At 37.8% G+C, this 27,273-nt stretch overlaps 8 protein-coding genes across 9 annotated transcripts; 7 read left to right on the top strand and 1 right to left on the bottom strand.

Moving 5' to 3' along the window:
• On the top strand, positions 981–3,348 carry LOC104776610 (mannose-6-phosphate isomerase 1). Its single transcript, XM_010500740.2, has 5 exons — positions 981–1,473; positions 1,634–1,801; positions 2,251–2,460; positions 2,578–2,844; positions 2,929–3,348. The coding sequence occupies exons 1-5, from the start codon at positions 1,135–1,137 to the stop codon at positions 3,241–3,243; spliced, it is 1,299 nt and encodes a 432-aa protein (XP_010499042.1). The 5' UTR covers positions 981–1,134; the 3' UTR covers positions 3,244–3,348.
• Positions 3,363–4,963, bottom strand: LOC104776451 (40S ribosomal protein S7-2). Of its 2 annotated transcripts, none has more exons than XM_010500635.2 (5): positions 4,865–4,963; positions 4,265–4,349; positions 4,090–4,163; positions 3,707–4,013; positions 3,363–3,617 (listed from the first exon to the last, which is right to left on the bottom strand). In XM_010500635.2, exons 2-5 carry the CDS (start codon positions 4,337–4,339, stop codon positions 3,498–3,500), a joined length of 576 nt encoding a protein of 191 aa, XP_010498937.1. In that variant the 5' UTR covers positions 4,340–4,349; positions 4,865–4,963; the 3' UTR covers positions 3,363–3,497. The 2 variants fall into 2 exon arrangements, with proteins under 2 accessions (XP_010498937.1, XP_010498868.1); XM_010500566.2 differs by having other exon boundaries at positions 4,853–4,957.
• On the top strand, positions 5,317–7,247 carry LOC104776363. Its single transcript, XM_010500449.2, has 4 exons — positions 5,317–5,490; positions 5,846–6,039; positions 6,135–6,204; positions 6,597–7,247. The coding sequence occupies exons 1-4, from the start codon at positions 5,479–5,481 to the stop codon at positions 6,873–6,875; spliced, it is 555 nt and encodes a 184-aa protein (XP_010498751.1). The 5' UTR covers positions 5,317–5,478; the 3' UTR covers positions 6,876–7,247.
• Positions 8,312–9,772, top strand: LOC104776267 (LOB domain-containing protein 41). Its single transcript, XM_010500335.2, has 2 exons — positions 8,312–8,754; positions 8,930–9,772. Exons 1-2 carry the CDS (start codon positions 8,565–8,567, stop codon positions 9,538–9,540), a joined length of 801 nt encoding a protein of 266 aa, XP_010498637.1. The 5' UTR covers positions 8,312–8,564; the 3' UTR covers positions 9,541–9,772.
• Positions 11,349–14,931, top strand: LOC104776180 (ubiquitin receptor RAD23c-like). The gene is made up of 12 exons (XM_010500228.2): positions 11,349–11,615; positions 12,267–12,428; positions 12,530–12,580; positions 12,748–12,815; positions 12,931–13,086; positions 13,174–13,354; positions 13,544–13,690; positions 13,785–13,850; positions 13,946–13,993; positions 14,085–14,197; positions 14,340–14,427; positions 14,559–14,931. Exons 1-12 carry the CDS (start codon positions 11,550–11,552, stop codon positions 14,673–14,675), a joined length of 1,263 nt encoding a protein of 420 aa, XP_010498530.1. The 5' UTR covers positions 11,349–11,549; the 3' UTR covers positions 14,676–14,931.
• Positions 15,087–19,111, top strand: LOC104776080 (T-complex protein 1 subunit zeta 1). The gene is made up of 15 exons (XM_010500124.2): positions 15,087–15,395; positions 15,513–15,576; positions 15,883–16,018; positions 16,254–16,405; positions 16,498–16,545; positions 16,661–16,753; positions 16,925–17,031; positions 17,147–17,261; positions 17,340–17,426; positions 17,716–17,920; positions 18,029–18,123; positions 18,209–18,277; positions 18,362–18,469; positions 18,565–18,683; positions 18,806–19,111. Exons 1-15 carry the CDS (start codon positions 15,262–15,264, stop codon positions 18,879–18,881), a joined length of 1,608 nt encoding a protein of 535 aa, XP_010498426.1. The 5' UTR covers positions 15,087–15,261; the 3' UTR covers positions 18,882–19,111.
• Positions 20,482–22,316, top strand: LOC104775989 (14-3-3-like protein GF14 nu). The gene is made up of 5 exons (XM_010500011.1): positions 20,482–20,592; positions 20,954–21,464; positions 21,570–21,692; positions 21,782–21,898; positions 22,013–22,316. Exons 2-5 carry the CDS (start codon positions 20,988–20,990, stop codon positions 22,091–22,093), a joined length of 798 nt encoding a protein of 265 aa, XP_010498313.1. The 5' UTR covers positions 20,482–20,592; positions 20,954–20,987; the 3' UTR covers positions 22,094–22,316.
• LOC104775898 (ultraviolet-B receptor UVR8-like) lies at positions 22,871–25,693 on the top strand. The gene is made up of 11 exons (XM_010499897.2): positions 22,871–22,995; positions 23,120–23,264; positions 23,661–23,771; positions 23,871–23,931; positions 24,019–24,134; positions 24,255–24,340; positions 24,436–24,637; positions 24,740–24,793; positions 24,910–25,023; positions 25,120–25,176; positions 25,274–25,693. Exons 1-11 carry the CDS (start codon positions 22,967–22,969, stop codon positions 25,478–25,480), a joined length of 1,182 nt encoding a protein of 393 aa, XP_010498199.1. The 5' UTR covers positions 22,871–22,966; the 3' UTR covers positions 25,481–25,693.

The following is a 27,273-nucleotide window of genomic DNA, read 5'->3' as shown; positions in this document are numbered from 1 at the left end:
GAGGTGGTTGTACAAGAAAATAGGGGTATGGGTGTTTCATTAAGAAAAATAAGATAGGGGTGACATTTATAAAAACTAAAATCTAAAGGGGAGTTGTAGTTGTAAGAGAGAAAGAAGTTGGAGTTTGATTAGTACATAGATTCCGACGGGTAGGTATAAAGATGCTTTTTGGTCCAATTTGTACAGTTGTTGTACTTGTTGTTAGTCTATATTTATAAGCTGACGTGCCCGCACGTGGAAGGGTACGAGCGACACCCGCCGTCAGAACGAATCATACGGCCTGATATTTTAATAGGCTACTAATAACATAAGGCCCAAACTGTAAAACCCAAACCGAAAGTTTTTAAATATAAAGTTATGATTAATTACATATTCTTTTTTTTTTTTTTTGGTCAAAGATTAATTAAATATACTTTTTTTTTGCTCATTTAATTAAACCATGAACGACTTTTGAACATTTCAGTTACGTATCTAGTTATTACTGTTTCGTGTTGGATGTATGACGCATACAACGATATGGTTTAAATACTCACACAAACGCATTGGCCTGATTTTTTTTACCGTTTTAAAATTAAATTTTATTCTGGTATCATTTTTCTATGTTTCTCAACATAGATTAAGACCTTTAACATTTATTGAATAAAAAGAATGAATTTGGAATTAGCGTACCACAATAATGAGAACGTTTTGAACATTGTTGATTCATTCGGTTACATTTTGTCGGTTTAGTTAAAAACTACCAAATGAAATTGAGACGTGAGAGTGAGTCATCATAAGAGTCCACGTGGACAGCTAGCTAACGGCCCACTAACCACGGATGGACGTTAATTCCGTCGGCAAAACACGTGATTTCTTTTAACATCTGTCACTTTTCCACTTTCTTAAGCTAAACATCTCAACCCCACATTTATAATTGTTTCCTACTTTTGACCCCCACACTTTTGAAATTGCAATCATACCTTCCTCTGTTTATAAAAACTTGAAAAATTTCCACGATTCGAGTAAAGAAAAAGAAAAAAAAAAAAGCTCTGAGTCTTCCATTGACATGGGCGCTTAGCTTATAATATAGTTTAGATATTTTACATATCTCCGAGACACGGATTTAGATTCGTGATCGTGAGAGTTTTGGTGTGAATGGAGATCGTAACTGTCGTTAAGGCTAATGGCGGTTGTGAAGCGGATCGACGAAGGCTTCGCCGATTGAGATGCTCCGTTAAGGATTACGATTGGGGTAAAATTGGATCGGATTCACTCGTTTACAGGGTTTATGCGGCCAACTCTGATGACCAGATCGATCCCACACGACCTTACGCTGAGCTTTGGATGGGGACTCACGAGTCTGGTCCGAGTTACTTGGAGGATGCTGATGGATCCAATGGCGTGACCCTCAGATCGTGGATTGCCGAAAACCCTAAATCACTCGGTAATAGGGTTTTGGAGAAATGGGGTTGCGATCTCCCCTTTCTCTTCAAGGTACAGACTTTATATACATTGCCACATTGTTCGATTTCACCAAAGTCTCTGCATTTTGTTCCTTTCGTCTGATATTGATTTGAATCTGTACTGTTTAAGTTATTTTTATGTTTTGTGAGTTGCAGAATTGTTTGATTCAAAATTTTGTAAATTTCGGTAGGTGTTGTCGGTGGCAAGGGCTTTGTCGATTCAAGCACATCCTGATAAGAAATTAGCAAAGAAAATGCACAAAGCTCATCCTAATCTTTATAAAGACGACAATCACAAACCAGAAATGGCTTTGGCCTATACCCAATTCGAGGCTCTCTGTGGGTTTATTCCTCTTCAGGTATCATTTCTCATTTCTTTAAGTCTCTGTTATTATTTTATTTTTGGACATAAGAGATGAACCTATGCAATGGCCCACTTAGTTTCCCAATTTTAACAATCATGTTGCTTGGTCTGGTCGTCTAATTTCCATGATGAGTTAGTGACTATACTGTCTCCTCCTCTATTGCGCTAAGTTTAAGCCTAAGGGTTGAGAGTGAGACTTGATTCGCTGAAGTAGTATTTCTGGTTGTTGATGGTGTTGGTACATGATTCATTCGTTCCTCTTTTTCTGTCCTTATATCTCATATGATCACATTACTAAAACTGTGAAAAAAAATTTGATTTTGGAGAGCAGCTCTATGAATCTTTTGTATATGTTATTCAGTTTCCAAAACTTTAGAATTCGTAGCAAATTTTTTTTATAGAATTGAATGACTTAGTTTCTTCTTGTACGTACCAATGTTGCAGGAGCTTAAGAGTGTCATTCGGGCTATTCCAGAGATTGAAGAACTTGTTGGGAGTGAAGAAGCAAACCAAGTGTTCTGCATCAGTGAACATGATGAGGAAAAATTGAAATCTGTTGTCCGAACAATCTTCACCCTACTAATGTCTGCAGATCCCGATACAACCAAGAAAATCGTATTCAAACTAAAACGCCGTCTGCATATGGAGAGTCAGGTCAGCCATCTAACTGCCCTGTTACCGTCTACTTTGCTTGATTGTTATTTCTGTAATGGGGTTTTCTTCTAATTCCCCTGTGAATTCCACTGCCTGAAACCTTCTCAATTTACGCAGGAACGCCAACTGACAGACAAGGAACGACTTGTTCTGAAGCTAGAGAAGCAATATCCGAATGATATTGGAGTCATATCTGCATTCTTCTTCAACTATGTGAAGCTCAATCCCGGCGAAGCCTTGTACCTCGGTGCAAACGAGCCCCATGCATATTTATTCGGTGAGTGCATTGAGGTCATGGCGACTTCAGACAATGTAGTAAGAGCTGGCCTCACTTCCAAGCCTCTGGATATTCAATCACTTTGTTCCATGCTCTCATATAAACTGGTAAACCCTGAAACTGAAAACTAAACTCAATATCACAAAATTAGTGTACTGATGGATTACTGAGGTCTCATTTTTGACTTTCAGGGATATCCTGAAATTCTAAAGGGATCAAGGATTCGACCGTACATCACAAGATACCTCCCGCCTTTCGAAGAGTTTGAAGTTGATCTGTGTGATCTTCCCTCTGGAGCCTCCACAGTGTTTCCCTCTGTTCCAGGCCCCTCTCTTCTGCTTGTACTCCAAGGTGAAGGGAGAATGTCTACAGAAGCTTCAGCAGATGGGATTTCAGTGGGAGATGTTTTATTTGTGCCTGCAGATACCGAGATTCACTTGAGGTCTTCATCCGACTTGAAGTTGTACAGAGCAGGAGTGAATAGTAGGTTTTTGTATTCTCTATAGTGTAACTACACACAAGTATTTATTTTCAGTTATTGTATGATTTAATTTAAGTGTCAAATCACAATTGTGCCCAGAATTACAAATTTGATATGGAATTTTTTTTGATATTATGTTTCAAAAACCATGAATACTAACTAGTAGAACAAAAGGGTCTTGTGAAATAGTGCTGAAACAGAGTTTTTTACTCTCAAACAAGCAAACAGAACCAAAAGCATTCTATCCGACAAAAATGAATAAAACAACCATTCATCTCTTCAAGCTTCAGTGACTGGGTACTCGAAAACGACATCTCTTCCTGTAAGTTTCCTGTACACGCCAATCATTGTCTCCAGCTTGTACTCAGTGTCGTTCTTCTGCTTAATGTCCAAATAGACCTGCCCAAAGATAAAAAGGGATGAGACACTGTTTATGACCAATTTATTGAAGCACTGAAAGAAGATCAATGAGTTTTTACACTCTTTACCTTGGTGACCTTGGTGCCATCAAGACGGTATCTGGTTCGCTTTCCTACAATCTCAGCAGGGTAAGCGACATCCTCGAGCATAGCTTCATGAACAGAAGTAAGAGTTCTGTTGCGTGGTCTCTGAACAGCTGAGCCTTTCTTAGGGGGACGCATGATTCTTCTGGTAGCAACAAAGACGACATCCTTTCCACTGAACTTCTTCTCAAGCTCTCTGACAAGACGGAGATGAATCTTACGGAAAGCTTTCCTCAATCTGAATGGAACATAGATCACAACAGCCTTGCGATTGCCAGAAATATCCATCTGACTGGAACAAAGAACGAGATAGTCAAGTGAGGAAACCATAAATAAGATCTTTCCAACCAAACAAAACAAGAGCATACACTGCTTGGTTGATGTAGAGATCTTTCAACTCGCTTTTCAGTTCCTGGTTGGTATTCTCCAAGTCAAAGAAAGCCTGCAGAAAAAAAAGAAATCAACATCTAATCGATGAGCAACCAGTTAAAGGAACCAAAAATAAAGCATTTACACATCAAAGAAAACAAGATAAGCAATAACCTGAGCAACTTGTTCTTCAAACTCTGTTGGTGCCACACCCTTATCCTTATGGATCTTGTTCTGAGCGGAAAACATCTTCACAGATCTACAACATAACAAAAAGATAACTAATCAATATTTGGTGACTTACAGGATTGTAAAGAGACTTCAAAGCTAGCAAATGGTATCTCAGATTGTAACTAAATCCAAAGACAGCTCAAATTAATTTTGATCAACATTTCTAGAATCAGGACAGACAATTAAAATCTAATTTCTGTCGTCGGCATGATTATTTCTTTAAAGCTTCACTGAAGCAAAATACTCAATTTCATAACCCCTAAAACTAAATTACGCAGCAAAATACAAAGTAGAGATATTTTATCACAAAAAGCTTCCATAACCCCAGACGAAAATCTCTATTCGTTGATTGATCAAACAAAGTAAGCAGATCAACCTACACTATGAACCCCCACTCAATGATACACCTCACCAAAGCTAATGACTTTCTCGAAAAAAATCACGTCGATTAGCCTCAAAAACAAGAAGAACCATTTCGTGGATTACGCAGAAACGATACAACACAGTGAAACGAAACGTTTTGGAGCGTACCAGTTGAACAACCTTTGAAGGTGAGAAAAAGGTTTACGGCTTTCAGAGCTTCGTCTTCGAGAGGAGGGGGGGGCACCACAAATCTGGTGAAGCAAACCTTTATATATCAAGGGTTTCTCTTGAGACCCCTATTTTGGACGGTCTGGATTTAATCTTGACTGTTTATAACCAAACTGGGCCTTTTGATAGGCTCGTAATACTAATGGGCCTAATTATTACACATGTATGCATTATTTATACCACGGTCCATATATTAAGAGATACGAATATACTATTACATACATTTTGATCACCACCATTCAAAGCAAGCACTCTACAAATTAAATGTTTGATGGTTTATAAGTTACACAATTAAACGAGTTGCGGCCGACATAAGAGAAATATATAACCGACTTACGTTACGAGCATAATTTGTCTACAAATACTATAGTTACAACAAATAAACGACGTGAATAAGCAAAAATCACCAAACGACATCGCTTTTGATACACAAAAACCTTAATTCACATTTTTTTTTTGTTCTACAGTCGCATCATCATTTATAAAGTGCATTCATAGCCGCTCTCTGTTTCCTCCTTTTTTCTCTCGCTACCCTCATCCTTATCGCCGCTGTTTCGTCGTCTTGAATGAGTTATCAGGTTTACTTTTCTCTCTATCTTCTTCTTCTTCTTCTTCTTATTCAATCTCCGTTAATGGCGGAAATTGACAGATCGAAGTTTTCTTTGTGATTTTCGTTGAAAAGGGTTTGTTGCGCAGATCTTTATCTTTTTCGTTTTCTTTTGGTTCTTGTGAAAAAACTCCGCTTATAGTATATTCAAATACTTCATTTGGTGTTTCTTTGGTTTCTATGAAAATTGATTTCTTTTAGTCAAACGTATTCGTTGGCATTTTCTGTTTTTTTTTTAAATAAAAAAACACCCTTTTTATATCCTAATCCCCTCTGATGAATTTCAAATTGCAAAACTCTAATTTCTGTTTCATCTTGATGCACAGATTAGGCGTTCTTCTGTGGATAAAAGTGGTTCGAGGATGAATCATTGTAACCTTCAGCAGAACGCCTTCATCATGACTCGTGACGAATCCAGACATTTTGTTTCTTCTATCTTTTGTGATCCAATGGACTCTCTTGTTTGTCCTAAGCCCCGTCGCCCCAACAACGTTGTTCGTCCCCTTAGGTTACATTATAGGTATATAAAGTCTCTTCCTTTTTTATTCATCTAAACATCATAATGGTTTTGGTAACAAAATGTTGATTTGCTTTTTTGTTTTTTGGGATTCGCAGTCAATCAGGAGCAGCTGATGCATGTGATTCTAAAGCCGGGGAAGATCTTTTGGACATAATTCGTAGAAAGGTTCGTTTTTTTTCTTCTTTTCAATATGTATGTTTCAGAGTGGCGCATTGAAGCAATGTCTATTGCATTTCACTTGTCTTTCTTTGTTTGTTTCCTTAGTTGGAGTTCTCTCTGTATAGAAATCATCAACACTAAGTTACATAGTTGCTCCGTAGTGGTTTATTTATCTTTGTGGTTTATGATGTTGTGTTCCATATAACGTCTCCACTAGATTTCACCTGACCGAACTATGTATGATTTTCAGAGCTCCTTATTGTATTAGTTTGCTTATCGAATCAATTCTTTGATGCGTATAGAGATTGATCTTTAGTTGAATCTGTGTGAAGCATTGTCCTTATATTGTGTGTATTTGAGGTCTAAACTCTGATTCTTGTCTTCTTCTTTCTTTACAGGAAGAATCAGGATCGTTTGTAGCTTCATCACACCCATTTTTTCTTGGCTCTCCCCCGAGCAGAGCAGCGAACCCTTTAACTCAAGATGCACGCTTTGGAGATGAGAAACTCAATCCTATCTCACCCTCACTCTCCCCTCTTCTTTCATCTACATCTCGTTTCAAAGGAGGAGGTTGTGGTAGAGTGAAGTATGGGGTGAAACCAGCAACTGTTAGAGTAGAAGGATTTGATTGCTTGAACAGAGACCGCCAAAACTCAAGCATCCCTGCCATGGCCTAGAAGAAGAAGAAGAAGACGAAGAAGACGAAGAAGAAGGAACAGAGAGATTCAAAAAAGTGTATATAAAATCCGGAATCAAGACTCCAATGTTTGAAGCAGGTATATATATTTTTGAAGACGATGAGGAAACAGAGGATTTAAAGATCATCAGTTAATGCTTTTACTTCAGTTTTTTTGTTACTATTGATGAGGTCAATGTTGTGTATATGAGAATTTTATCTATATGTATATAAATATCTACCTTGAGGTAAAAATTAAGATGGAGACTTGATGTGTCAAGTTTTCTTCTTTTTTTCCTTGAGTCTCGTTGTAACATATTAAAAGCAATTTGGAGTGTTGTTCTCCCTTGTATAGTAACGTTTCTTCTTCCTTTTTTCTTTTTGGAGATTCACAAATCAAAATGTTAGTGCTTTGGAGTCACCCGTCTTTGACTACGTAACGTGACGCTTATGAATTAAGTACGGTCTGTTCAACGAAGAATATTCCTTCAACATTGTCGTGAACAAAACCTTCTAATTACATGAAACCCATAGATTAGATTAGACTAATGAATTTTGTTTTGAACTCCTAAAAGTTTAGACCAGGTAGTTAACATTGACAGTTTGACACCCAAAAACCATGGATATAAAAATTGCAGTGGAAATATGATACCGGATGATGTGTGAAAAATGCAATATGGTTTGTTTTGTTGTAAAATGTTTACATGGTTTTTTAGAAATTACAGGACAGAATCCATAAACTCAAAGCTAACGTATTCTGGTATACATAAATTAAAGGTGTTACGGAAGAATAGACTATTGGTTAATAAACTATGGATAAAGAATTAAACTAAAAGGTGAGTAAAGAGATAATTTTCTTAATGTATATAATTAGTTAAAGATGATTTAGTGTTACGTTAATACGAAACCGTCGGCGAACAGAGTCACAAAAAAGATCCGCCCACAGTGAGAGGAGAAGAAGAAAAGATCAAAAAAACCAGAAACCGGAAACCAGTCAATAGTTTTGGGACATAAGTTAAAAAAGCGGTATTGTGTAATAAGGATGGGATTATTTTTCCAGAAAACCAGGAGCTAAGTGTGGGCCCAATTGCTCCTCTCAAATGACTCGAATCCCATCTGGATGAAAATTACGTGGCGACTCGACCAAAGTTCTCACGCGCGGCCGTGAAAGCCACGTGTTTTTTTTACTTCTGTCTTTTCAAAATCCAGCATTTAAGGACAGAGTCATTTAAATGCAATGTGCACGTGTATGACACGCCATGGGGATGAAAACAAAACTTGGGGAGAAAACACGAGAAGCAAAACCTTGAATCAGGGCAAAAAAAAAACAGCGGCGGTTCTGGGAGAAAATTAGAAGGATTTCGAGGAATTGAAAAGACAAAAACACCCCTTGTCTTTAGAAGAAAACTGCTCTTCTTATCTTTGTTTAATCTTTTGTCTTCTCTCTTCGTAACTTACCCTTGGTTTTATAATCTCTCCGCTCCCCCAAAAACCCAGGGGCTTCTTAAACGCACACAATTCTTCTTTCTTATATATTTTTGCGAATCTTCATCACCAACTCCCACATAATCTCCGAGATAACTTCATAAAACAGAGGCTTAGGTTTTAAAATCAACTTTTTTTTTGTTGGTTTTGGGTTTGAGTATTGTTCGATCAGTTGTTGTTTACTGTAAGCAAATCGAAATCAAAGATGCGGATGAGCTGTAATGGATGCAGAGTTCTTCGAAAAGGGTGTAGTGAGGATTGTAGTATAAGACCGTGTTTGTCTTGGATCAAATCCCCTGAAGCCCAAGCTAACGCTACCGTCTTTCTCGCCAAGTTCTATGGCCGTGCTGGACTCATGAACCTCATTAACGCCGGTCCCGATCACCTTCGTCCTGGTTAGTGGTTTTCTATACCAAAACGTCGCCCGTAAAGTTTAAGGGACTTTTTTTTGATAAAAACCTAAAACCGACGCCGTTTTTGTGATGGCAGTAGTGAATACTATTTTCAAACGGTGCCGTTTGTGTTAGGTCAGTATTTTAAACCAAATTAGGGTTAATTTTATTTTCTCAGGGATATTCCGATCGTTGTTGCACGAAGCTTGTGGAAGGATTGTGAATCCGATCTATGGTTCAGTGGGTTTGTTATGGTCGGGAAACTGGCAGCTTTGTCAAGACGCCGTGGATGCTGTGATGAAAGGGGAGTCTATCACTGAGATCGCCACAGACGCGGCGACGATCGGCCAAGGTCCGCCGCTTAAGAGCTACGACATCCGACATAACTCCAAAGATGACAACTCCGCCGCCGCTGCGGCTACTGGCTCAACCGATCTGAAACGAGGGAAAACTCGCCGGGCTAAGAGGGTCGCGGCCCTTGAGAAACAGGCGGAATCGGAGGGAAAGTCCGGCGGCGGTGAGGCTAGTCACGAGTCGTCGTTGAGTCATCAGTCTGAAGTAGTGGCTGCTCATGAAGGAGAGAGCAAGGAATCTGAGAGCAATGCCTCTGAGGTTTTGGCATTTTCGCCGCCGGCTGCTCAGGGCTCCGGCGAGGTTAAGCTCGACCTAACTCTTGGGCTTGAGCCGGTGTCACGTGCGTATGACGTGGTACCTGTGAAGAAGAGAAGGATCGGCGTGTTTGGCACGTGTCAGAAGGAGAGCACGTGTAAGACTGAGCTTATGCTCTGAGCTTCCGTCTCAGCTCTCCGTAGAAGTTTTGCCCGCAATCAGCTCATTTCGGTTCGGCTCTGATCATCGTCAAGCCGAGCCGGTAACTTTTTAATATAATTTTTCTTTATTTCATCCTTTAGTTTTTTCACTTTCTTCTATTGTGACCAAAGAAAAAGGGTAGCCAGTAACTATATCATGTACAAACTTATTTACAGCGAGTAATACAAGAATTGGCTGAGAATTATTATTATTTCTTTCGTTTCTTTTACTTTTTTTAAAAAGCTAAAATAAACAGTGAACAAACAAAAAGTATGACAGGTGGGTGGTGGGTCAACCATTTCGGGAAGCAATATTGGGTAGTATGGGAGAAGGTTATGAGGATGTGTTAGCTAGTGATTTATGGTCCGATGGGAGGGGCTGGGATTGGGCTAGGATATCTCCACACTTGGCGAAAGATCGCAGACTGGAACTCGTTGCAGTGGTGTTAGATAAAGTGACAGGAGCGAAAGACCGGTTGGCATGGGGAGAAATGGTTGATGGTCGCTTTACTGTTAGTTCTGCATATGCATTGTTTAACAAGGAGAGAGTCACTAGCACAGGATATGGGAAGGTTTTATGATCGGATTTGGATGGCTGCAGTGCCTGAGCATTTATTTGGTTAGTTGCGAGACAGGTGATCATGACTAATGCTGAACGTTTTTGTCGGCATATGACTGATTATGCAGTTTTTCCAGTGTGTAAGGGTGAAATTGAGACAATTATTCATGTCCTTCGGGATTGTCCGGCAATGGCGGGGTTGTAGCAGCGGATTGTTCCGACGAGTAGGCGCCGGCCGTTTTTTGATCAGACATTACTTGAGTGGTTATTTGCCAATCTCGGTGGTGGTGGTGGAGAGGTAGATTCTTATTGGCAGGCCTTGTTTGCTATGGGTATATGGTGGGCCTGAAGTGGCGTTGTGGAAACGTTTTTGGAGAAAACGAGTTTGGCATGACCGTGTTAAGTTTATCAAAGATTCTGCTCAAGAAGTTGTGATAGCTCGACGGGTGAATAAAGGAGTTGGTCGGGAGGAACGGGAGATTTTGGTAAGTGGGGAGTTCCGCAAGAGGGATGGGTCAAGCCTAATATGGATGGCGCTTCTAGAGGTAACCTTGGTTTAGCAACTGCGGGTGGGGTTATACGTGATGCAGAAGGTAGGTGGTGTGAAGGATTTGCTTTGAATATTGGTAGATGTTCGGCTCCTTTAGTGGAATTGTGGGATGTGTACTATGGTCTCATTATTGTTAGGGAGTGAAGTTTTAGACGGATAGTGTTGGAGTTGGATTCAGAGATGGTGGTGGGTTATCTTAAGACAGGGATCAGGGAAACTCATTCGCTATCGTTCCTGGTGCGTTTGTGCCATGATTTATTATCGACGGACTGGATAGTCCGTGTGGATCATGTGTATAGGGAAGCGAACTATCTTGCCGACGGGTTAGCAAACTATGCTTTTACTTTGACGTTAGATTTTCACTCTTTTAGTATGATGCCGAGTGTTGTTGCGCCTTTGTTGCAACAGGATATGTGTGGACCTGCATGGTCCACGAAGGATTTCTACCGTAAACGTTTGAAGTGTTTTTTAATTTTTGTCTGGGGAGGTTTCTCCGTGTGGCTTACCAAAAAAAAAGTTTAAATTTTAAAAGTGGATTAAAGTGAAAATATTATTTTGGGCTTATCATCTAATATCCAAGAGTCATTTTGGGCTTATCTATAGACGACGGACGGTAGTCAGGAAACTCTCAAGACGACGTGGCATATTTTCATTGGATTAAGAACGGCTGACTTGGCAGAGTTGAAAGCAGAAGCCATGTGCTTCGGGCCACAATCGAGTGAGGAGATATCGAGGGAACACGAAGGTAGGGGGACTGATTTTGTATCTCTTCTTTCTCTTTTACCTACTCGCTTTCTCTCTCTCTTCGCCGGCGGCGATCAATTCGAACGGAATTTTTGCCGGGGAAAAAGGTCACCACTGGGAAGGGAACTGTGCTGATATGAAGATATTTGTGAAAACTCTCAAGGGGACTCACTTCGAGATCGAAGTCAAACCCGAGGATTCGGTATGCCAATTTCTTCCCAGTGATTGTTTCCTTACTTGTTAGTTAGTCAGTTAATACGGTTGAATTACGTATCCGAGGGATTGGATTTGGTTGTGTTTAGGGGCTTCTCTGTTTATGACATTCTTTCGTGATCTGAGAGTTACTTCTTGCGAGTGAACTTTGGCAATTTGGAGGTTTCTTAAGATAATCTATACAATTTAGCAATCTTTTTGTATGGGTTTGTAGTGGCAAACTAGCTCATGTCGTTTGCATTTTGAACTGTGTTTGTCACTACGTTTGGATCCATGACCCTTCTTTTGCTTCTCCTTGTTGTTTGGGAATGTTACAGTCTTTCTTTTACTGCACTGAGAGTTTTAAAATTTAAAAGCATTCGTTATTTGATGACTTTAGCTTGTTTGAATTTTGTGATTCCATGCTCTTTTACTAACTTTTTGTTTTTTTTCCTTTTTTGGTGGTTGTTTTAGACATTGTATAACTTTGATTGCTATTTTCATCTCTTTTTCTGTGAATGCATTTCTGATGATCAGATGTGAGGTTACTAGTTTGTTGGTTGTAACTAGTTGTAGATGTAACTGACATTTTTAAAAAAAAAATTTAAAGGCATTTGACTATTTTTATTGGACTTGTGATGGCGAAAATATATACATTCAGGTCGCTGATGTGAAGAAGAACATCGAGACTGTACAGGGCGCAGATGTATATCCTGCTGCAAAACTGATGCTTATTCACCAAGGTAAAGTTCTTAAAGATGAGACAACAATTGAGGAGAACAAAGTTGCTGAGAACAGTTTTATCGTCATTATGATGGCCAAGGTGCGTTTGAGATCTGGAAACAAAAGTAATTTTGTGTTTTTTGTTTTTGTTTAGCTTTAGCTTTTTGATTGCCCGATTCTTATCTGTTGCTAAACATGTAGAGTAAACCTGCTTCAACTGGAGCATCTAGTGCATCTGCTGGCACACCGCTGGTGAGTTGGTTCTGTTGTTATAGCATCATTATATAGGCTGAGATGCTGCAACTTGGGATTTTAGAAAACTTTTGCTTCAGCAACCAATGAAACGAAAGTATCAAAATGTTCTTTTAGAAAATTTATCTTCCTGTTGGTTGACTGATCTACATTTCGTGTTGGTTCAGGCCAAGTCGATATCTCCCTCAACATCACAGCCTTCAGTTTCTACTCAGACTGCGGCTTCTGTAGCAACGTGAGTTTTCGAGACAAGTACTTTCTGTTTCAGTTTACTGGAATCTGTCTGAAAAAATTGTGGTTATATTCTATCCTAAAACTAATTTTCAATCCCCAATTCTTTAACTGTGCAGACCAGTGGCCCCTGCACCGACACGTCCGCCACCACCTGCACCGACACCGCTGCCTACACCTGTACCTGTAGCTGCAACTGAAACTGTGACTGTACCTGAACCTGTGCCCGCTACTATACCCGCAAGCACTCCTGCACCAGACTCAGCTCCTGTGGGGTTAGTATCTTTGATATCTAAATCTTCTGCACAATTCAGAAATTAACTTTCTCTTGTTATGTTCCATATTTGTTTTGGTTGAGATAGAAGTCAAGGTGATGATGTTTACGGACAAGCAGCATCGAATCTAGCCGCTGGAAGTAATTTAGACAGTACCATTCAGCAAATTCTTGACATGGGTGGAGGAACCTGGGATCGTGACACTGTTGTTCATGCACTCCGTGCTGCATTTAATAATCCTGAAAGAGCTGTGGAATATCTTTACTCTGTGAGTTCATTTATTTCTATGAATTTGCTGTAGATTTGTGTCCTTTCATGCAACTTTGTCTAAGAGGCATGTTTTGGTCATAATCACCATGCCTCACTAATCACTATGCCTAGAATATACTTTCTTGCCATTATTGCTGGCTACTATTCTCCTTGTCACTAAAGGTTAACATCGAAATTTGTGTCTTAGGGGATCCCTGAGCAAGCTGAAGTTCCAACAGTTTTCCGTGCTCCAGCTAGTGGTGGACAGCCAGCAAATCCTTCAACACAGACTCAGCAACCCGCAGCAGCACCCGCAAGTGGCCCTAATGCAAATCCGTTAGATCTCTTCCCACAGGTAATACACCTTAAGATAGAAAGCGGACTTGGTTCATTTAAACTCTGAATTATATATAAGCGTGTAACTAAATTCTACTCTTTATCTTTGACAGGGCTTGCCAAATGTTGGCGGAAATCCTGGTGCCGGAACACTTGACTTCCTGCGCAACAGCCAACAGGTATAAACTGTGTTTTTTCTTTCTTTCCTACACTTGCGTACAGAATGAGTATATCAGACATCAATGTATTACGTAATTATTCTGGTGTATATTAGTTCCAAGCTCTGCGAGCAATGGTGCAAGCAAACCCTCAAGTTCTGCAGGTATGTTGATCCAATTCACAGAAGAACTAAAATCATTGTCAGTTTCCATTGAATATCGCTTCAAATGATTTTGTCCACGCGTTTTCTGCAGCCTATGCTTCAGGAACTGGGAAAGCAAAACCCAAACTTGATGCGGTTGATTCAAGATCACCAGGCTGACTTCTTACGCTTAATAAATGAACCTGTTGAAGGAGGGGGTGAGAGGTATGTATCATCCTGGTGTTATGATGATTATTTTACGATTATGACTCATATGTAATACACATCAAAACCAAAACACTATGAGGCATTTGATTACCTAAGCCGTGATTCCTTTCTTGGATAATTTGTGCACTGTATAATTCAGTGGCAATATCCTTGGCCAATTGGCGGCGGAGATGCCACAGCCACAAGCGATTCAAGTCACACCTGAGGAACGCGAAGCAATTGAACGGGTATGTTCCTTTCTCTCTCTCTCTGCCTCCCTCTTTTCTTCACTTGTAGAACTTTGATCTTCCCCCTTAGAAACAGTGTTTGTATCACTCTTATTGCCTACCAACTCGGTTTCGCATTGATAATACAACAGCTTGAAGCAATGGGATTCGAGAGAGCACTGGTATTGGAAGTGTTTTTTGCGTGCAACAAGAACGAAGAGTTGGCTGCAAACTATCTTTTAGATCACATGCATGAGTTCGAGGAATAAGCTTCTACAGTAAAACTTTCCTTTCTCTATTATCGCCAATGGTCCATATGTTTTACCTATATATATTTGTGGGATGCCAAATTTGAACCAGAGACGACATTTCCTTGATCCCGTTACTTTGTCTATGCTCATGGCTCAGTTCTCAGTTTAAAATGCATCTCTTTCTTTGTATTGTCTTTGATCGTCGTTAGTCCCTACTTTTACAAAATTGTAATGTTTAAAATTAATGTAAGTTATCCTCACGAGGATGCATTAAGTTCAAATTTCTCAAAAATTGACATTGGTCTCCGGCTCTTCGCTGGTTTATTACTCAGATTCTCTAGCGAAAATAGAGCTTCTACGCTTTGCTAATACGACGTCGTTTACTCTACTCATGAATCATGATGCCTTTTAAGAGGTTTCTTTTTCACTCGCATCTTCTTCCTCTGGAGCCCTCACGAAATTTAAAAGAAGAAATTAAAAGAGGAAAACAAAAAAAGCTCATCTCACTGAAGCTCCCAGAGAAGAAAAGGAAAAGCCCTAGAAATCTAGAACCTCTCTCCCCTCTCGTCTCTTTCCAGTTTGTTTCGATCTCTCATCATCGAAAATGTCTGTGCGAGTTCTGAATCCTAATGCGGAGGTGCTCAACAAATCGGCCGCGCTTCATATGACCATCAACGCCGCTAAGGGTTTACAGGATGTACTCAAGTCCAATCTCGGTCCTAAGGGAACTATCAAGATGTAACTCTCTTTCCTCTTGATGGATCTATGCTTTATTCCTTCGTCTCTTCACTCTCACTGTATATATATATATATATATTCATTTTCACGCGATTTTATCGATCACTCTCTGTGTAGGCTTGTTGGTGGTTCCGGGGATATCAAGCTTACCAAGGATGGCAACACGCTTTTAAAAGAAATGGTATGTCCGATTCAAGTAGAATAAAATATATGCTAGTTCTTGTTGATTGATTGATTAGAATCTAGAGTGTCTCCAGAAGCTTGTAAAACGCTAGGATTATTATGCCTATTTGTTTATTATATGAAGTCTGTTTATTATGGCTGTGCCATGTAATTTGGTTCGTTTTGCTCGAAGACATGTTAAATTCTAATTAGGTTAGGCTAATCTTTAGACCACGGACTGGTAATGCGACTATCCTGCTCTAATCGATAAATCTTAGCTTGTCTGATGATTCTTACAGTGGTGGTCACTTGCTTATCTTTTCAGCAAATTCAAAATCCAACTGCCATTATGATTGCGAGGACAGCTGTTGCACAGGATGACATAAGTGGTGATGGTACTACTTGCACTGTCATCTTCATTGGTGAGCTTATGAAACAGTCGGAGCGTTGCATCGATGAAGGTTAGCTAAACTAACTTGTCTCTGCATTTTACTTTGATTTGTTGATGAGTTTGGTTGTTTTATGCTTCTCTATGTCTGTCTTATATATTTAGTCTGGATCTGATGCCTTTCATTTTCTTAATCTGTATGTTATGGTTCACATATAATACCTTTCTTCTTCAGTTCAGCTACCTTGTCATGTTTTGGTTACTGTCAGTGAGAAATGGTCCTGATGAAAGGTTTGTATTTGTCTCAGGAATGCATCCACGTGTCTTAGTTGATGGTTTCGAGATTGCTAAAAGAGCTACTCTCCAATTTCTCGACACTTTCAAGACCCCTGTGGTTATGGGTGATGAACCTGACAATGAGATCCTGAAAATGGTTGCCAGGACAACGTTAAGAACAAAGGTATTCTTTGTTTGCTGATATCTTTGTGTTTTTGTTATCACCGACTCTTCTCTTTGCTTTCTGACTAGCTTTTTTTTTTCTGGCTTACTTAGTTGTATGAAGGCTTAGCTGATCAACTGACTGATATTGTTGTTAATTCGGTAAGTTTACTGACGACAACTCTCATTGAATATCATCATGCTTTTTTCACATATACAAAAACTATCAATGGATCTATTTTGGTTCTTCTAATTAGCTAACTCCCGCATTTAACAGGTTCTCTGCATTCGGAAGCCTGAAGAACCTATTGATCTGTTTATGGTTGAGATTATGCACATGCGCCATAAATTCGATGTTGACACACGATTGGTATGCCTTTGTTTTACAGTAAATTTCTTCAGTCGGAATTTACAGATTTTCACACTAGTAAAATGACTTGTGTATGGGATTAAATATTTTTGCTGGTCGTGAATCATAACTGTCATCTTTATGCACCCGTTGTGAATATAACATTAACATAGGTTGTTTCTCTTGTATTAGGTTGAGGGGCTTGTTCTTGATCATGGTTCAAGACACCCTGACATGAAGCGACGTGCGGAAAATTGTCACATCCTGACTTGCAATGTGTCACTAGAGTATGAGAAGAGGTACGTAATACAAATCTCTGGTCTGATTGATTGGTTGAAGACATATGAAATACTAGAAGTTAGATAAACTATCCTATGTATTTATGCTTTTGTAGCCTAACTTCGTATATATCAGTGAAATTAATGCAGGATTTTTCTACTCGAATGCGGAACAGAGGGAAGCCATGGTTACTGCTGAGAGACGTTCTGTTGATGAAAGAGTTCAGAAAATTATTGAGCTGAAGAACAAGGTGAGTTTGAAACCGCTACTACCTCCAAGCCATATGCTGTATTCTTTCAGATATTTACATGTTCTATTTCTCAAACAGGTTTGTGCTGGTAATGATAACAGCTTTGTAATCATAAATCAAAAGGGTATTGATCCTCCGTCATTGGATCTTCTTGCTCGAGAAGGGGTAAGCTATGATTAGCTTTTTCTTGTTTTCAGCATCTGATTGCTAAAAAAAGTACGGAAAATCCAGAAAATATTGTGAAATCAAGTGAATTGAAATGTAAAGTAAAGGCAAAATGAATTAACCTAACAGAGAAAAGGTTATCCACTAAGAGTATTCACCTAGAAGCAGATGACTGGATCTTCTACTAAGCTTGTTTCTTGTCTTCTACTCGGTTTCTCGTGTCTACAAGTTGTTACAACCGAATTATCTTTCTGTTTCCTTATATATGTTTATATGTATATATCTCCAGATAATCGCCCTTAGAAGAGCAAAGAGGAGGAACATGGAACGTTTGGTTTTGGCATGTGGTGGAGAAGCTGTGAACTCCGTTGATGACTTGACCCCTGAGTCTCTTGGTTGGGCTGGACTTGTTTATGAGCATGTTCTTGGAGAGGAAAAGTATACATTTGTCGAGCAAGTGAAGAATCCTCATTCATGTACTATCCTCATAAAAGGTACAAAGTCCAAAACTTTTATCTCTTGGCAGCTAAGGTCTATTTTGCTTAATTTTATACGCCTGGTCACTGATCATCTATGAATTAAATTTGTTTTTTTTTCTGTAGGGCCTAACGACCACACTATTGCTCAAATTAAGGACGCTGTCCGTGATGGTTTAAGATCAGTTAAGAATACCTTAGAAGATGAGTGTGTCGTATTAGTAAGTACCTTCTTGTCTACAAGGATTAAATATTGCTACTTCAGTGTGATTGTTTTGGTTTATTGACATCTGTCTCTGTCCGTAGGGAGCTGGAGCTTTTGAAGTTGCAGCGAGACAACACTTAATCAATGAAGTCAAGAAAACCGTTCAAGGGGTAAGTATAAAGTAAATTCCCTTTGCTCCAATACCAGTTCTTGTTTTTTTCCGGTTGCTAATGTTAATTGTGGGCAAATTGCAGCGTGCTCAACTTGGTGTTGAAGCTTTTGCCAACGCCCTTCTCGTGGTACCCAAGACACTCGCCGAAAATGCTGGGCTTGACACTCAAGACGTTATCATTTCTCTAACGGTATTAGACTTGTGTTTTCCTCATCTGACACTATCGATTATGCTCTAATAAAGATTCTGTTTAGGTTTATTTACTGGATTTTAATGTTTATACAGAGTGAGCATGACAAAGGAAACGTTGTAGGACTAAACCTACAGGATGGAGAACCCATAGACCCTCTGCTTGCTGGAATTTTCGACAATTACTCAGTGAAACGCCAACTTATCAATTCAGGGTATGTGCGAAGCCAAAATGGCAACTTAACGCTAAAATTTGGCATTTAAAAATAATGGAGTCTTTAATTCAGTTGCGTTTGAGGTCAGGCAGTTAAAACGGTTGTTTGGTAATATGTTGCAGGCCGGTCATTGCTTCGCAGTTGCTATTAGTGGATGAAGTGATTCGTGCAGGAAGAAATATGAGGAAGCCTACTTAAAAAAAGACTGGTCTCTTTGTTTTAAATTTTTTTACTTTCTAGTTTCTACTTGTTTTAGTTCTTCTTTTCCTTTCGTGTTTTGAGCATTAGTATATGAAATATTATTTCCTTCAGTGTTTTGTTTGTCATTAGATAATTTTGGATCTAACTTTTTGTATCACAATAACCTGATGTATATCTTGAGAGTGGTTGGTTTCTAAGGACTAATATACTCTTGTTTGTAGTAGGCATGCATCAGTTTTTTTCAGTAAGGATGAATGTTTGAATCGAAACTGAATAATATGAGCGAATTCTGAAGAAAATAGAGAAATTAATTGCAAGGTAATCTCAACCACAGCATTCTAATCTTATTTAACCCTAATTCTAGAGGAAGGTGATTAAGACATAAAAGTATTTGAGGGAAGTAGTGAATTGAACATTTGAAGAAATTTGTGTCGAACATCAATGTGAAGCCGAAATTAAAGTAATTTGTTTTTCCTATCAAATTTTATGATTTAGGAAATGATTCGACGGAAATAGAACCAGATTTATTTGAAACGACACAATAAAGTCAAATTACCAACAATGCACGGGATACGACTTTTGAATGAATTTTATCTTCTAAACTAGGATTTAACGTGCGGTAACAATACTTTTAATTTTAAAAATTTAAAATTATATTCTATTTATTTGTTATTTTATTATTATTTTATTAATTTAAAAAATATAAAATTTTACAGATATTTGATATAAATATTCAAAGTATAGGATTTTTGTATTGTTTTCAAAGTTTTAACTCGTATGATATATGTATAGTTATCTCTTGGTACACATCTAAAAGTATTTAAAAAAAAAACAATTCCACTTATCTCTCTATATTGGATTAATGCCAACCGTCTCACCAAAATCAAAATAAATTTTTGCGCAAAAAAATAATCTAAATAAGTTTTTTATCAAGTTTAATTATGTTAATTGTTTTACCAAATTAGCATACTTATATAGTTTATGGTTTTTCCATATCAATATATATAGTTTATGATAATTAATAGAATTTTAATTTTTTGGTAAATCCTCAAAAAATAAAAAATAAACCAAATTATATGTGTGTTTTCAACATATTTAATGTGACATTTTATAATTGGATTTTTTGTTTAGGAAATTTATTAATGTTAATATAATTATGGATATTGTAAAATTTTGTTATGGAAAATCTGTTGTATATTATTTAAATTTGAGATATTGTAGCATCCATAAAAATAGTTTTGGAGATTTAATGGATTAAAACTTTAATGGATAGAGTTGTTTTTGGAAAAATCAGAATGTATAGATGTTGTTAAGATTTTATGGTAATAAATATAACAAATATTGATCAGAAAGTTTAGTATTTGAATTTCTCTAAAATTGTTTTAAGAATTAATATTGTAAAAAAAATTAAATAATTAAAACTTAAACGCCATACAAATGTTAATAAATGTTAATATAGATGGGAATGACGGTCCAATCGATGTGTAAATTATTTATTTCTCACGAATCACGATTATTAAAGTCTTTGACGGGTCAACACCGTTAGACACTTGTCGAATTTTTATTGGGCTTTTTTCTTTACTTTCTCCAAAAATCAAAGCCCAGTCTCTTCCCTTTTTCCCCCTAATTTCTTCTCACTCCCCCCCCCCTTTCTCAAAGTCACAGGCTTCGAATTCGACAATCCCTAATTCCAAAATCCCACCCCACGGTAAGCTCCCCGGATCTGGTCTCTCTCTCTGTTCGACGAATCATTCTTGTGTTGCTCGTTCATGTTTTCGTTTCGTGGACTTCGTATCTTTGTATTGTTGTATGTGTTCCTTGTTATTTCGAGATCTGGCATAATCTAGGTTTCTTTCTAGGTCCTGTGTTTATCTGTTGGCATAGTGTTCCTCTTATGCTTTTTTTTTCGTAATTGAGGATTGATCCGTACGAGAAAATGGTGGAAAACACGAAACCGTTGTTGTGTTTTTGTTTCTTTCTCTTTTATGATTTTCGTAATTATTGGGAATTATGTTGGTATACAGTGGTGATGCTCATAAAATTTTGGTTATATGGATTTTGAAAAAAAGGATCTAGAAGTGTGTGATAATAATAACACAGAAGATGTCGTCTTTGCGGGAAGAGAATGTGTACTTAGCCAAGTTAGCTGAGCAAGCTGAACGTTATGAGGAAATGGTTGAGTTCATGGAGAAAGTCGCAAAGACTGTTGACACCGATGAGCTTACTATGGAAGAGAGAAACCTCTTGTCTGTTGCTTACAAGAACGTTATTGGTGCTAGGAGAGCTTCCTGGAGGATCATATCTTCCATTGAACAGAAGGAAGAAAGCAGAGGCAACGATGATCATGTTTCGATTATCAAAGACTACAGAGGAAAGATCGAAACCGAACTCAACAAAATCTGTGATGGAATATTGAATCTTTTGGATTCTCACCTTGTTCCAACTGCATCTTTGGCTGAGTCCAAAGTCTTTTACCTCAAAATGAAAGGTGATTACCACAGATACCTTGCTGAGTTTAAGACTGGAGCTGATCGGAAGGAATCTGCAGAGAGCACCCTTGTTGCTTACAAGTCAGCTCAGGTCAACTCTTTTAAGTTTGAACATCTATCTAAATTTGCTGCTTGAGACCAGTAAAGGGGCTGTCTTGATTCATGCTTTTACATATGTCCTTTTCTTATAATGCAGGATATTGCACTTGCTGAGTTAGCTCCTACTCATCCGATTAGACTGGGACTTGCTCTTAACTTCTCTGTCTTCTACTATGAGATTCTCAGCTCACCTGATCGTGCTTGCAGTCTTGCAAAACAGGTTTGTTTTTACCCTACGGGATGTTGTTATGGTACTTTCAGACTTTGTAACACTTGTTCAAGATTGCTTAATATTGTTTTTTTTCACAGGCTTTTGATGAGGCCATTTCTGAGCTGGATACATTAGGAGAAGAATCATACAAAGACAGTACACTGATAATGCAACTTCTCCGTGACAATTTGACCCTCTGGACTTCTGACATCAATGTAAGCTTTTGTCTCCCTCCTTGATTTTTTCTTCCCATTAACCCATATCTACGCAATCTAAGCTTCTTTACCCGAGAGATTTCGACTAAACGCTGATGTGTTGCTCATTTTCAGGATGAGGTGGGTGGTGATGAGATCAAGGAGGCGTCAAAACATGAGCCGGAAGAGGGGAAACCAGCAGAGACAGGGCAGTGACCAGATGATGGTACGGAAGAAATATTTCTAAGTATGTATGGTACGGATTTGGCTTTAGTTTCCAAAAACATATGATATTATTATTGGGGTTTGTAGTAGCAGCGAGAAAGATCATTATTTGATATTCTCTTAGAAAACTTAAAAACCTCTGTTCCCTTTTCTTTAGTTGGTTTGTTTTTAAAAGCTCTTGATCGCTGATTCTCGCGATATTGCTTGTTAAGTATTTAGGGAGTGAAGAAAGAAGAAACAAAACTGTTTTAATTCATCTTTAAAGAATCGTGAGAGTGAAATCAAAACCAAGGACCTAATACACGAAGAGACAATAGAACAAAAATAAATTCCAAAATGTCTTTATTTTTTTATTTTTTTTGGCAAAGCATTATTCTTCATGTCATAATTTATTTTCCTTTTGTGCAGTAGTAACACTCATGGGTCTCTTTCCATACATGAAACATTTAAATTTATTGTCTTTATTGTCTTTATTTATCATTTTTCTGTTGTTCCTTTTATATTCATGTTTCCCATATGTGTGTATTTATATTTTGTATAGAAATTTTTTTTATTCAACTAACATTACTAGAAACTGAAAAAAATCTCGTCAATAACTCCGAACACATATGCTAAAATTAATAGTTTTATTGAGCATACCTTTTTGAAATACGAATATACGCAAATAAATGTCTTTAGTGATTATGAATATTATTCCTATTTTTAATTAAGTAATTAGACACATACTTAACATAAAAAACACACATCGCTATTATTACCATCCCCCTCCTCGAATCCCACTGCTTTGCTTTTCCGCTTGTCTTTGTGCATTCATTCACCTTCTCTCTCTCCTCTCGTCTGTCTCTCTCTTTCTCTCTCTCTCAAATGGTTTCAGCTACTTCAATCATAGCCTGGTCTAATACTCTTCTCTTCACAACTCTCTCTACTTATCAAAGTTTGGATTTTTCACTCGCTTTTGTTAGTACTTGGTCTCTCACTCTCTCTTGTTATCTTCTTGTTTTTTTTTTTGCTTTTCAGGGGCTCTGGAGAAGATGGGCAACTAGGAATTGGTACCAACGAAGACAAGGAATGGGCTTGTGTCGTTAAAGCTCTTGAGCCTTACTCTGTTCGCTCCGTTGTCTCTGGTAGCCGTAACTCCCTCGCCATTTGCGATGATGGCACGGTACTATCCGAATATTCATTGGAATGAGATTTGTCTTGTTTTAATTTGGTCTTTATGTATTAGGGGAGCTCATATTTATCTGTTATAGCCAAAAAAGAAGAGGGCGCTTACTGTTTGGTTTTACAAGTTCTCTTAAGATTTGAAGGAACTAGAAACATGGTTTGTTTTTATTTGTCTTCCCCTGTTGTTTGAAAAGTCTCCTAGCTGTGAATCTTTATTAGAAGTCCGCCAATAGCTCAAAGTTGTTTTCTTTAACAGGTTTTGGTTTTGTTATCATGGAATTGGTCTGATTCTGGTTCTTATTTCAGTTCTTTTGGTGACTTGAATTGGCAAAGTTAAGATTTTAAAAGCTCTATTTCACTAAGTTATGTTACTGGTTGTTTGAACTGAACTCAGATGTTTACATGGGGTTGGAATCAAAGAGGTACATTAGCACACCCACCAGAAACAAAAACAGAAAACATCCCTAGTCGAGTTAAGGCTCTTGCCAATGTCAAGATCACTCAGGTTTGATCTTTTTTTTTTTTTGTTCATCTACTAATCTATTGTGGTTTTCGTTAGATTATCCTATGGGACGACTTGTTTTTACCTATGAATTTAATATAGGCAGCAATTGGTGGTTGGCATTGTTTAGCTGTTGATGATCAGGGCCGAGCATATGCGTGGGGTAATACACTGCCTGTGTTATTGTTTCATTCTCTCTATCTGTTTTGCTTGTTGAATCCTATTGAAATTTATTATGGAATGCGCGTAGGTGGGAATGAGTATGGACAATGTGGTGAAGAGCCTCTAAAAGACGAGATGGGTAGGCCCGTGCGAAGAGATATTGTGATCCCTAAGCGTTGTGCCCCGAAACTTACAGTCCGACAGGTAAACTTGCTTGTATTCTAATTCTAAAACCTCTCTGCGTTGCCTCAAAACTAAATCTGTGTTCTACTCTTTGATGTTGATGTATGAATAAACCATTTGAGGTCTAATCTTCTTTAACAGGTAGCTGCAGGTGGTACTCACTCCGTGGTTCTGACACGTGAAGGTCATGTGTGGACTTGGGGTCAACCTTGGCCTCCTGGTGACATGTATAGAGAACAATTAAACTCATATCAATAGCATTCATTTTGTGCATTCTTAAGCTATTACTTGAGTGTTGGGTTTGGTTTCCTCCAAATTGCAGAAAACAGATATCTGTTCCTGTAAGAGTTCAAGGTCTTGAAAATGTTCGTCTTATCGCTGTTGGAGCATTTCATAATCTGGCTCTTGAAGAAGATGGCAGATTATTGGCATGGGGTAATAACGAATACGGACAACTTGGAACCGGTGACACTCAGCCAACATCTCATCCTGTTCCAGTCCAAGGCCTTGATGATCTCACTTTGGTTTGGCTTTTATCCCTTTTCTTGATTCCTTTTAAAAAGTGATTCTGATTATAATTATTCAGTTGACACCACCGTCTTCTCATTTTGTTAAACGCATTGTAGGTTGATATTGCTGCTGGTGGGTGGCATTCAACGGCTTTAACAAATAAAGGAGAGGTAATAGAACTCATTCTCAAAGTTTCTATATTCCCTTCTCTTCTCATTCTCACCATGTGTTAGATCCTCTTTTCCTTCAAGATATGAGTATATGGATTTCGTCTTCTGATTCTTAGGTGTATGGTTGGGGAAGAGGAGAACACGGAAGACTCGGGTTCGGTGACAATGACAAGAGCAGCAAAATGGTTCCACAGAAAGTAAATCTTCTATCTGAAGAAGATATAATTCAGGTAAGTAATGCTTCAAACTTCAGTGAGTGATCTATCATTCAGGTAAAGCATTTAACTTTTAATAATCTTGAGATCTCTTCTTTCCTAAAAAATTAGGTTTCTTGTGGGGGAACACATTCAGTTGCTTTGACAAGAGATGGCAGAATCTTCTCGGTTAGTCTCTTCAAAACAAGAAAACAGCTTTCGGGTTTAGTTTGAAACATTATAAAAAAACATTCGTCCCTTTGATTATGTTTCACTTTTGGATCAGTTTGGTAGAGGGGATCATGGTAGACTTGGATATGGAAGGAAAGTAACAACAGGACAACCATTGGAGTTACCTATAATGATACCTCCACCTGAAGGAAGCTTTAATCATGCTGACGAAGAAGAAGAAGGAAAATGGTCAGCTAAGTCGATCGCTTGTGGTGGCCGCCACACCCTTGCAGTTGTTGAATGGAAGTCCGATGATATTTGATCCTCAATGGCACCGGTTAATGAACAAGTTATGAAGAGAGAAAAAAAACAGCAATGTGATTCATACTAAGGATGGCAAAAGGAGAGTATGTATTTATAAAAAGGAAAGGGGCAAAAACATGCTTATTTCCCTATGAAATAATCTTTTTGTAAGAGTAATTTTGATTTCAAGGAAATTTTACAAATAATTTTGATAGTGGGAGATCTTGGTAAATGCCAGAGTCCTTAGTTTGTTATAAACCTTGAACAAAAAATTTGTTTTTTACAATCTTATAAATAAAAATTTTAAAACATTCAACGTGTACCAACAAAAAAAAACTTAAATAAATTTCATATACGTAATATGAAGTTTACATACTTCAAATACACCAAGAAAAAAATGGAGAGAAACACAAGCATATGATCTTGCAAACATTGCTACATTATTGTCTAACCAATGATGGTCTTTCTTTAATTTCTTACTACAATATTATTGGTTCAACAAGTAGTATTGATAAGATGAGGAAGACAAATGTGAAAGATGCATTTGGATTTTCTTGGTTGTCTATGCATTTTCCTCATCCAGGAGAAACACCTACTTCCTCTTTTCTTTTTTGTCTCCTTCTCTCTATCGTCTTCTTCGATTTCTTTCCTTATCATATTTTGGTCCTTTTCTTCTTCTGACTTGACATCCTTCAAACCCTGAAAACACCCTTCAACGTAAGCAACTAATCATGTGAGTTAATCATCACTATAGTAAATTTCTATAATTTCAAAAAAAATGTTATTGGTTGAATGGATCAACCCGTAAAAGTATCTTTGGGGATATATACAAACGTGCACAAATATATTATTAAGCCTTTTCAATGTAGACTACACAAAATCATAACATGGGGTCCAATAGAAGATTTTTCATGAAATAATTAGAACATCGAAGTTGGACGATTCTGTGTTTTCTATGATGGATACTACTATCAACGTATTGTATCACCATTTGTCCTTTTTATAATTAAAATATCATGAAGAAGATACATCTCAAAAAGGATACAGTATTTTTATAAGTATAAACAAACAAAACGTGGAGTCTCATCACTGTCTACTCTATGATTAAAAAAACAAAAATTATACACTGAGCATTCATGAAGTTTGTGTTCTCTTATCTGTGAAAGAATCTAATTGCACAAACGAATTCAAAGTTTTATGCAATTATTATGTACAGTACCTTTCTTTACATGATTTCAATTATTTCGAATGGCCCAATGCAAAATCGTACCAGAAATTGATAATTATAGTTGGAAGTTTAATATTGTTCCCAAAGAAATTGATAAATGACTAAATGAGTATAATGCCCTTTCCAAACATGTTTAACATAAAAGTAACTTTCCCTTTTTTTTTTGCCTTAGATATACAAAATATTACTTTTAAAACGACTGATTTGGGAGAGAAGAATCTTGTACTAGTTGTCTATGTTACCGTTGATTATATCACGAGTTATACAAGCGCATTTGATTTTCTACCCAAATTTTATAGAAATGTTTAAATTAATAATGAATGTGTTGTGTTAAATCAAGAATTATCATAGCAGAATTGAACATATGTGTACCTACCTCTTGTTGAGCTTTCAACTTTAGTGCATACTCAACCGGCGAATCATCATCTTCCACCTGTCTTTTCGTTGATCTCTCCATGATCGGCGACGTCGTGGCTGGACTAACACTAGTTGCCGGTGCACTCTGCACACCCACGTCTCGTTTCAACCCCACAACTTTCTTTTCTGCTCCAAAACACCCCCAAACTCTTTTTGGTTATAAATTT

This window comes from Camelina sativa, chromosome 1, assembly GCF_000633955.1.
Source record: "Camelina sativa cultivar DH55 chromosome 1, Cs, whole genome shotgun sequence".
In the NCBI taxonomy this organism is placed as follows: Eukaryota; Viridiplantae; Streptophyta; class Magnoliopsida; order Brassicales; family Brassicaceae; genus Camelina; species Camelina sativa.
This window is presented reverse-complemented; position numbering and strand designations above follow the sequence as displayed.

Coding starts and splice junctions, on each gene's coding strand:
- LOC104775898 (XM_010499897.2), top strand. CDS start 22,967: ATGGTTTCAGCTACTTCAATCATAGCCTG. Junction 22,996..23,119: donor GCTACTTCAATCATAGCCTG/GTCTAATACTCT, acceptor TTTGCTTTTCAG/GGGCTCTGGAGAAGATGGGC. Junction 25,024..25,119: donor CTGAAGAAGATATAATTCAG/GTAAGTAATGCT, acceptor CTAAAAAATTAG/GTTTCTTGTGGGGGAACACA.
- LOC104776451 (XM_010500635.2), bottom strand. CDS start 4,339: ATGTTTTCCGCTCAGAACAAGATCCATAAGGATAAGGGTGTGGCACCA. Junction 4,164..4,264: donor TTGAAGAACAAGTTGCTCAG/GTTATTGCTTAT, acceptor TTTTTTCTGCAG/GCTTTCTTTGACTTGGAGAA. Junction 3,618..3,706: donor ATGGCACCAAGGTCACCAAG/GTAAAGAGTGTA, acceptor ATCTTTGGGCAG/GTCTATTTGGACATTAAGCA.
- LOC104776267 (XM_010500335.2), top strand. CDS start 8,565: ATGCGGATGAGCTGTAATGGATGCAGAGTTCTTCGAAAAGGGTGTAGT. Junction 8,755..8,929: donor TCCCGATCACCTTCGTCCTG/GTTAGTGGTTTT, acceptor TTATTTTCTCAG/GGATATTCCGATCGTTGTTG.
- LOC104776080 (XM_010500124.2), top strand. CDS start 15,262: ATGTCTGTGCGAGTTCTGAATCCTAATGCGGAGGTGCTCAACAAATCG. Junction 17,262..17,339: donor TTATTGAGCTGAAGAACAAG/GTGAGTTTGAAA, acceptor TTTCTCAAACAG/GTTTGTGCTGGTAATGATAA. Junction 17,427..17,715: donor ATCTTCTTGCTCGAGAAGGG/GTAAGCTATGAT, acceptor ATATATCTCCAG/ATAATCGCCCTTAGAAGAGC.
- LOC104776180 (XM_010500228.2), top strand. CDS start 11,550: ATGAAGATATTTGTGAAAACTCTCAAGGGGACTCACTTCGAGATCGAA. Junction 12,816..12,930: donor ACTGCGGCTTCTGTAGCAAC/GTGAGTTTTCGA, acceptor TTAACTGTGCAG/ACCAGTGGCCCCTGCACCGA. Junction 14,428..14,558: donor AACGCGAAGCAATTGAACGG/GTATGTTCCTTT, acceptor ATAATACAACAG/CTTGAAGCAATGGGATTCGA.
- LOC104775989 (XM_010500011.1), top strand. CDS start 20,988: ATGTCGTCTTTGCGGGAAGAGAATGTGTACTTAGCCAAGTTAGCTGAG. Junction 21,693..21,781: donor CTTGCAGTCTTGCAAAACAG/GTTTGTTTTTAC, acceptor TTTTTTTCACAG/GCTTTTGATGAGGCCATTTC. Junction 21,899..22,012: donor TCTGGACTTCTGACATCAAT/GTAAGCTTTTGT, acceptor GCTCATTTTCAG/GATGAGGTGGGTGGTGATGA.
- LOC104776363 (XM_010500449.2), top strand. Junction 6,040..6,134: donor CCCCTTAGGTTACATTATAG/GTATATAAAGTC, acceptor TGGGATTCGCAG/TCAATCAGGAGCAGCTGATG. Junction 6,205..6,596: donor TGGACATAATTCGTAGAAAG/GTTCGTTTTTTT, acceptor CTTTCTTTACAG/GAAGAATCAGGATCGTTTGT.
- LOC104776610 (XM_010500740.2), top strand. CDS start 1,135: ATGGAGATCGTAACTGTCGTTAAGGCTAATGGCGGTTGTGAAGCGGAT. Junction 2,461..2,577: donor GTCTGCATATGGAGAGTCAG/GTCAGCCATCTA, acceptor CAATTTACGCAG/GAACGCCAACTGACAGACAA. Junction 2,845..2,928: donor CCATGCTCTCATATAAACTG/GTAAACCCTGAA, acceptor TTTGACTTTCAG/GGATATCCTGAAATTCTAAA.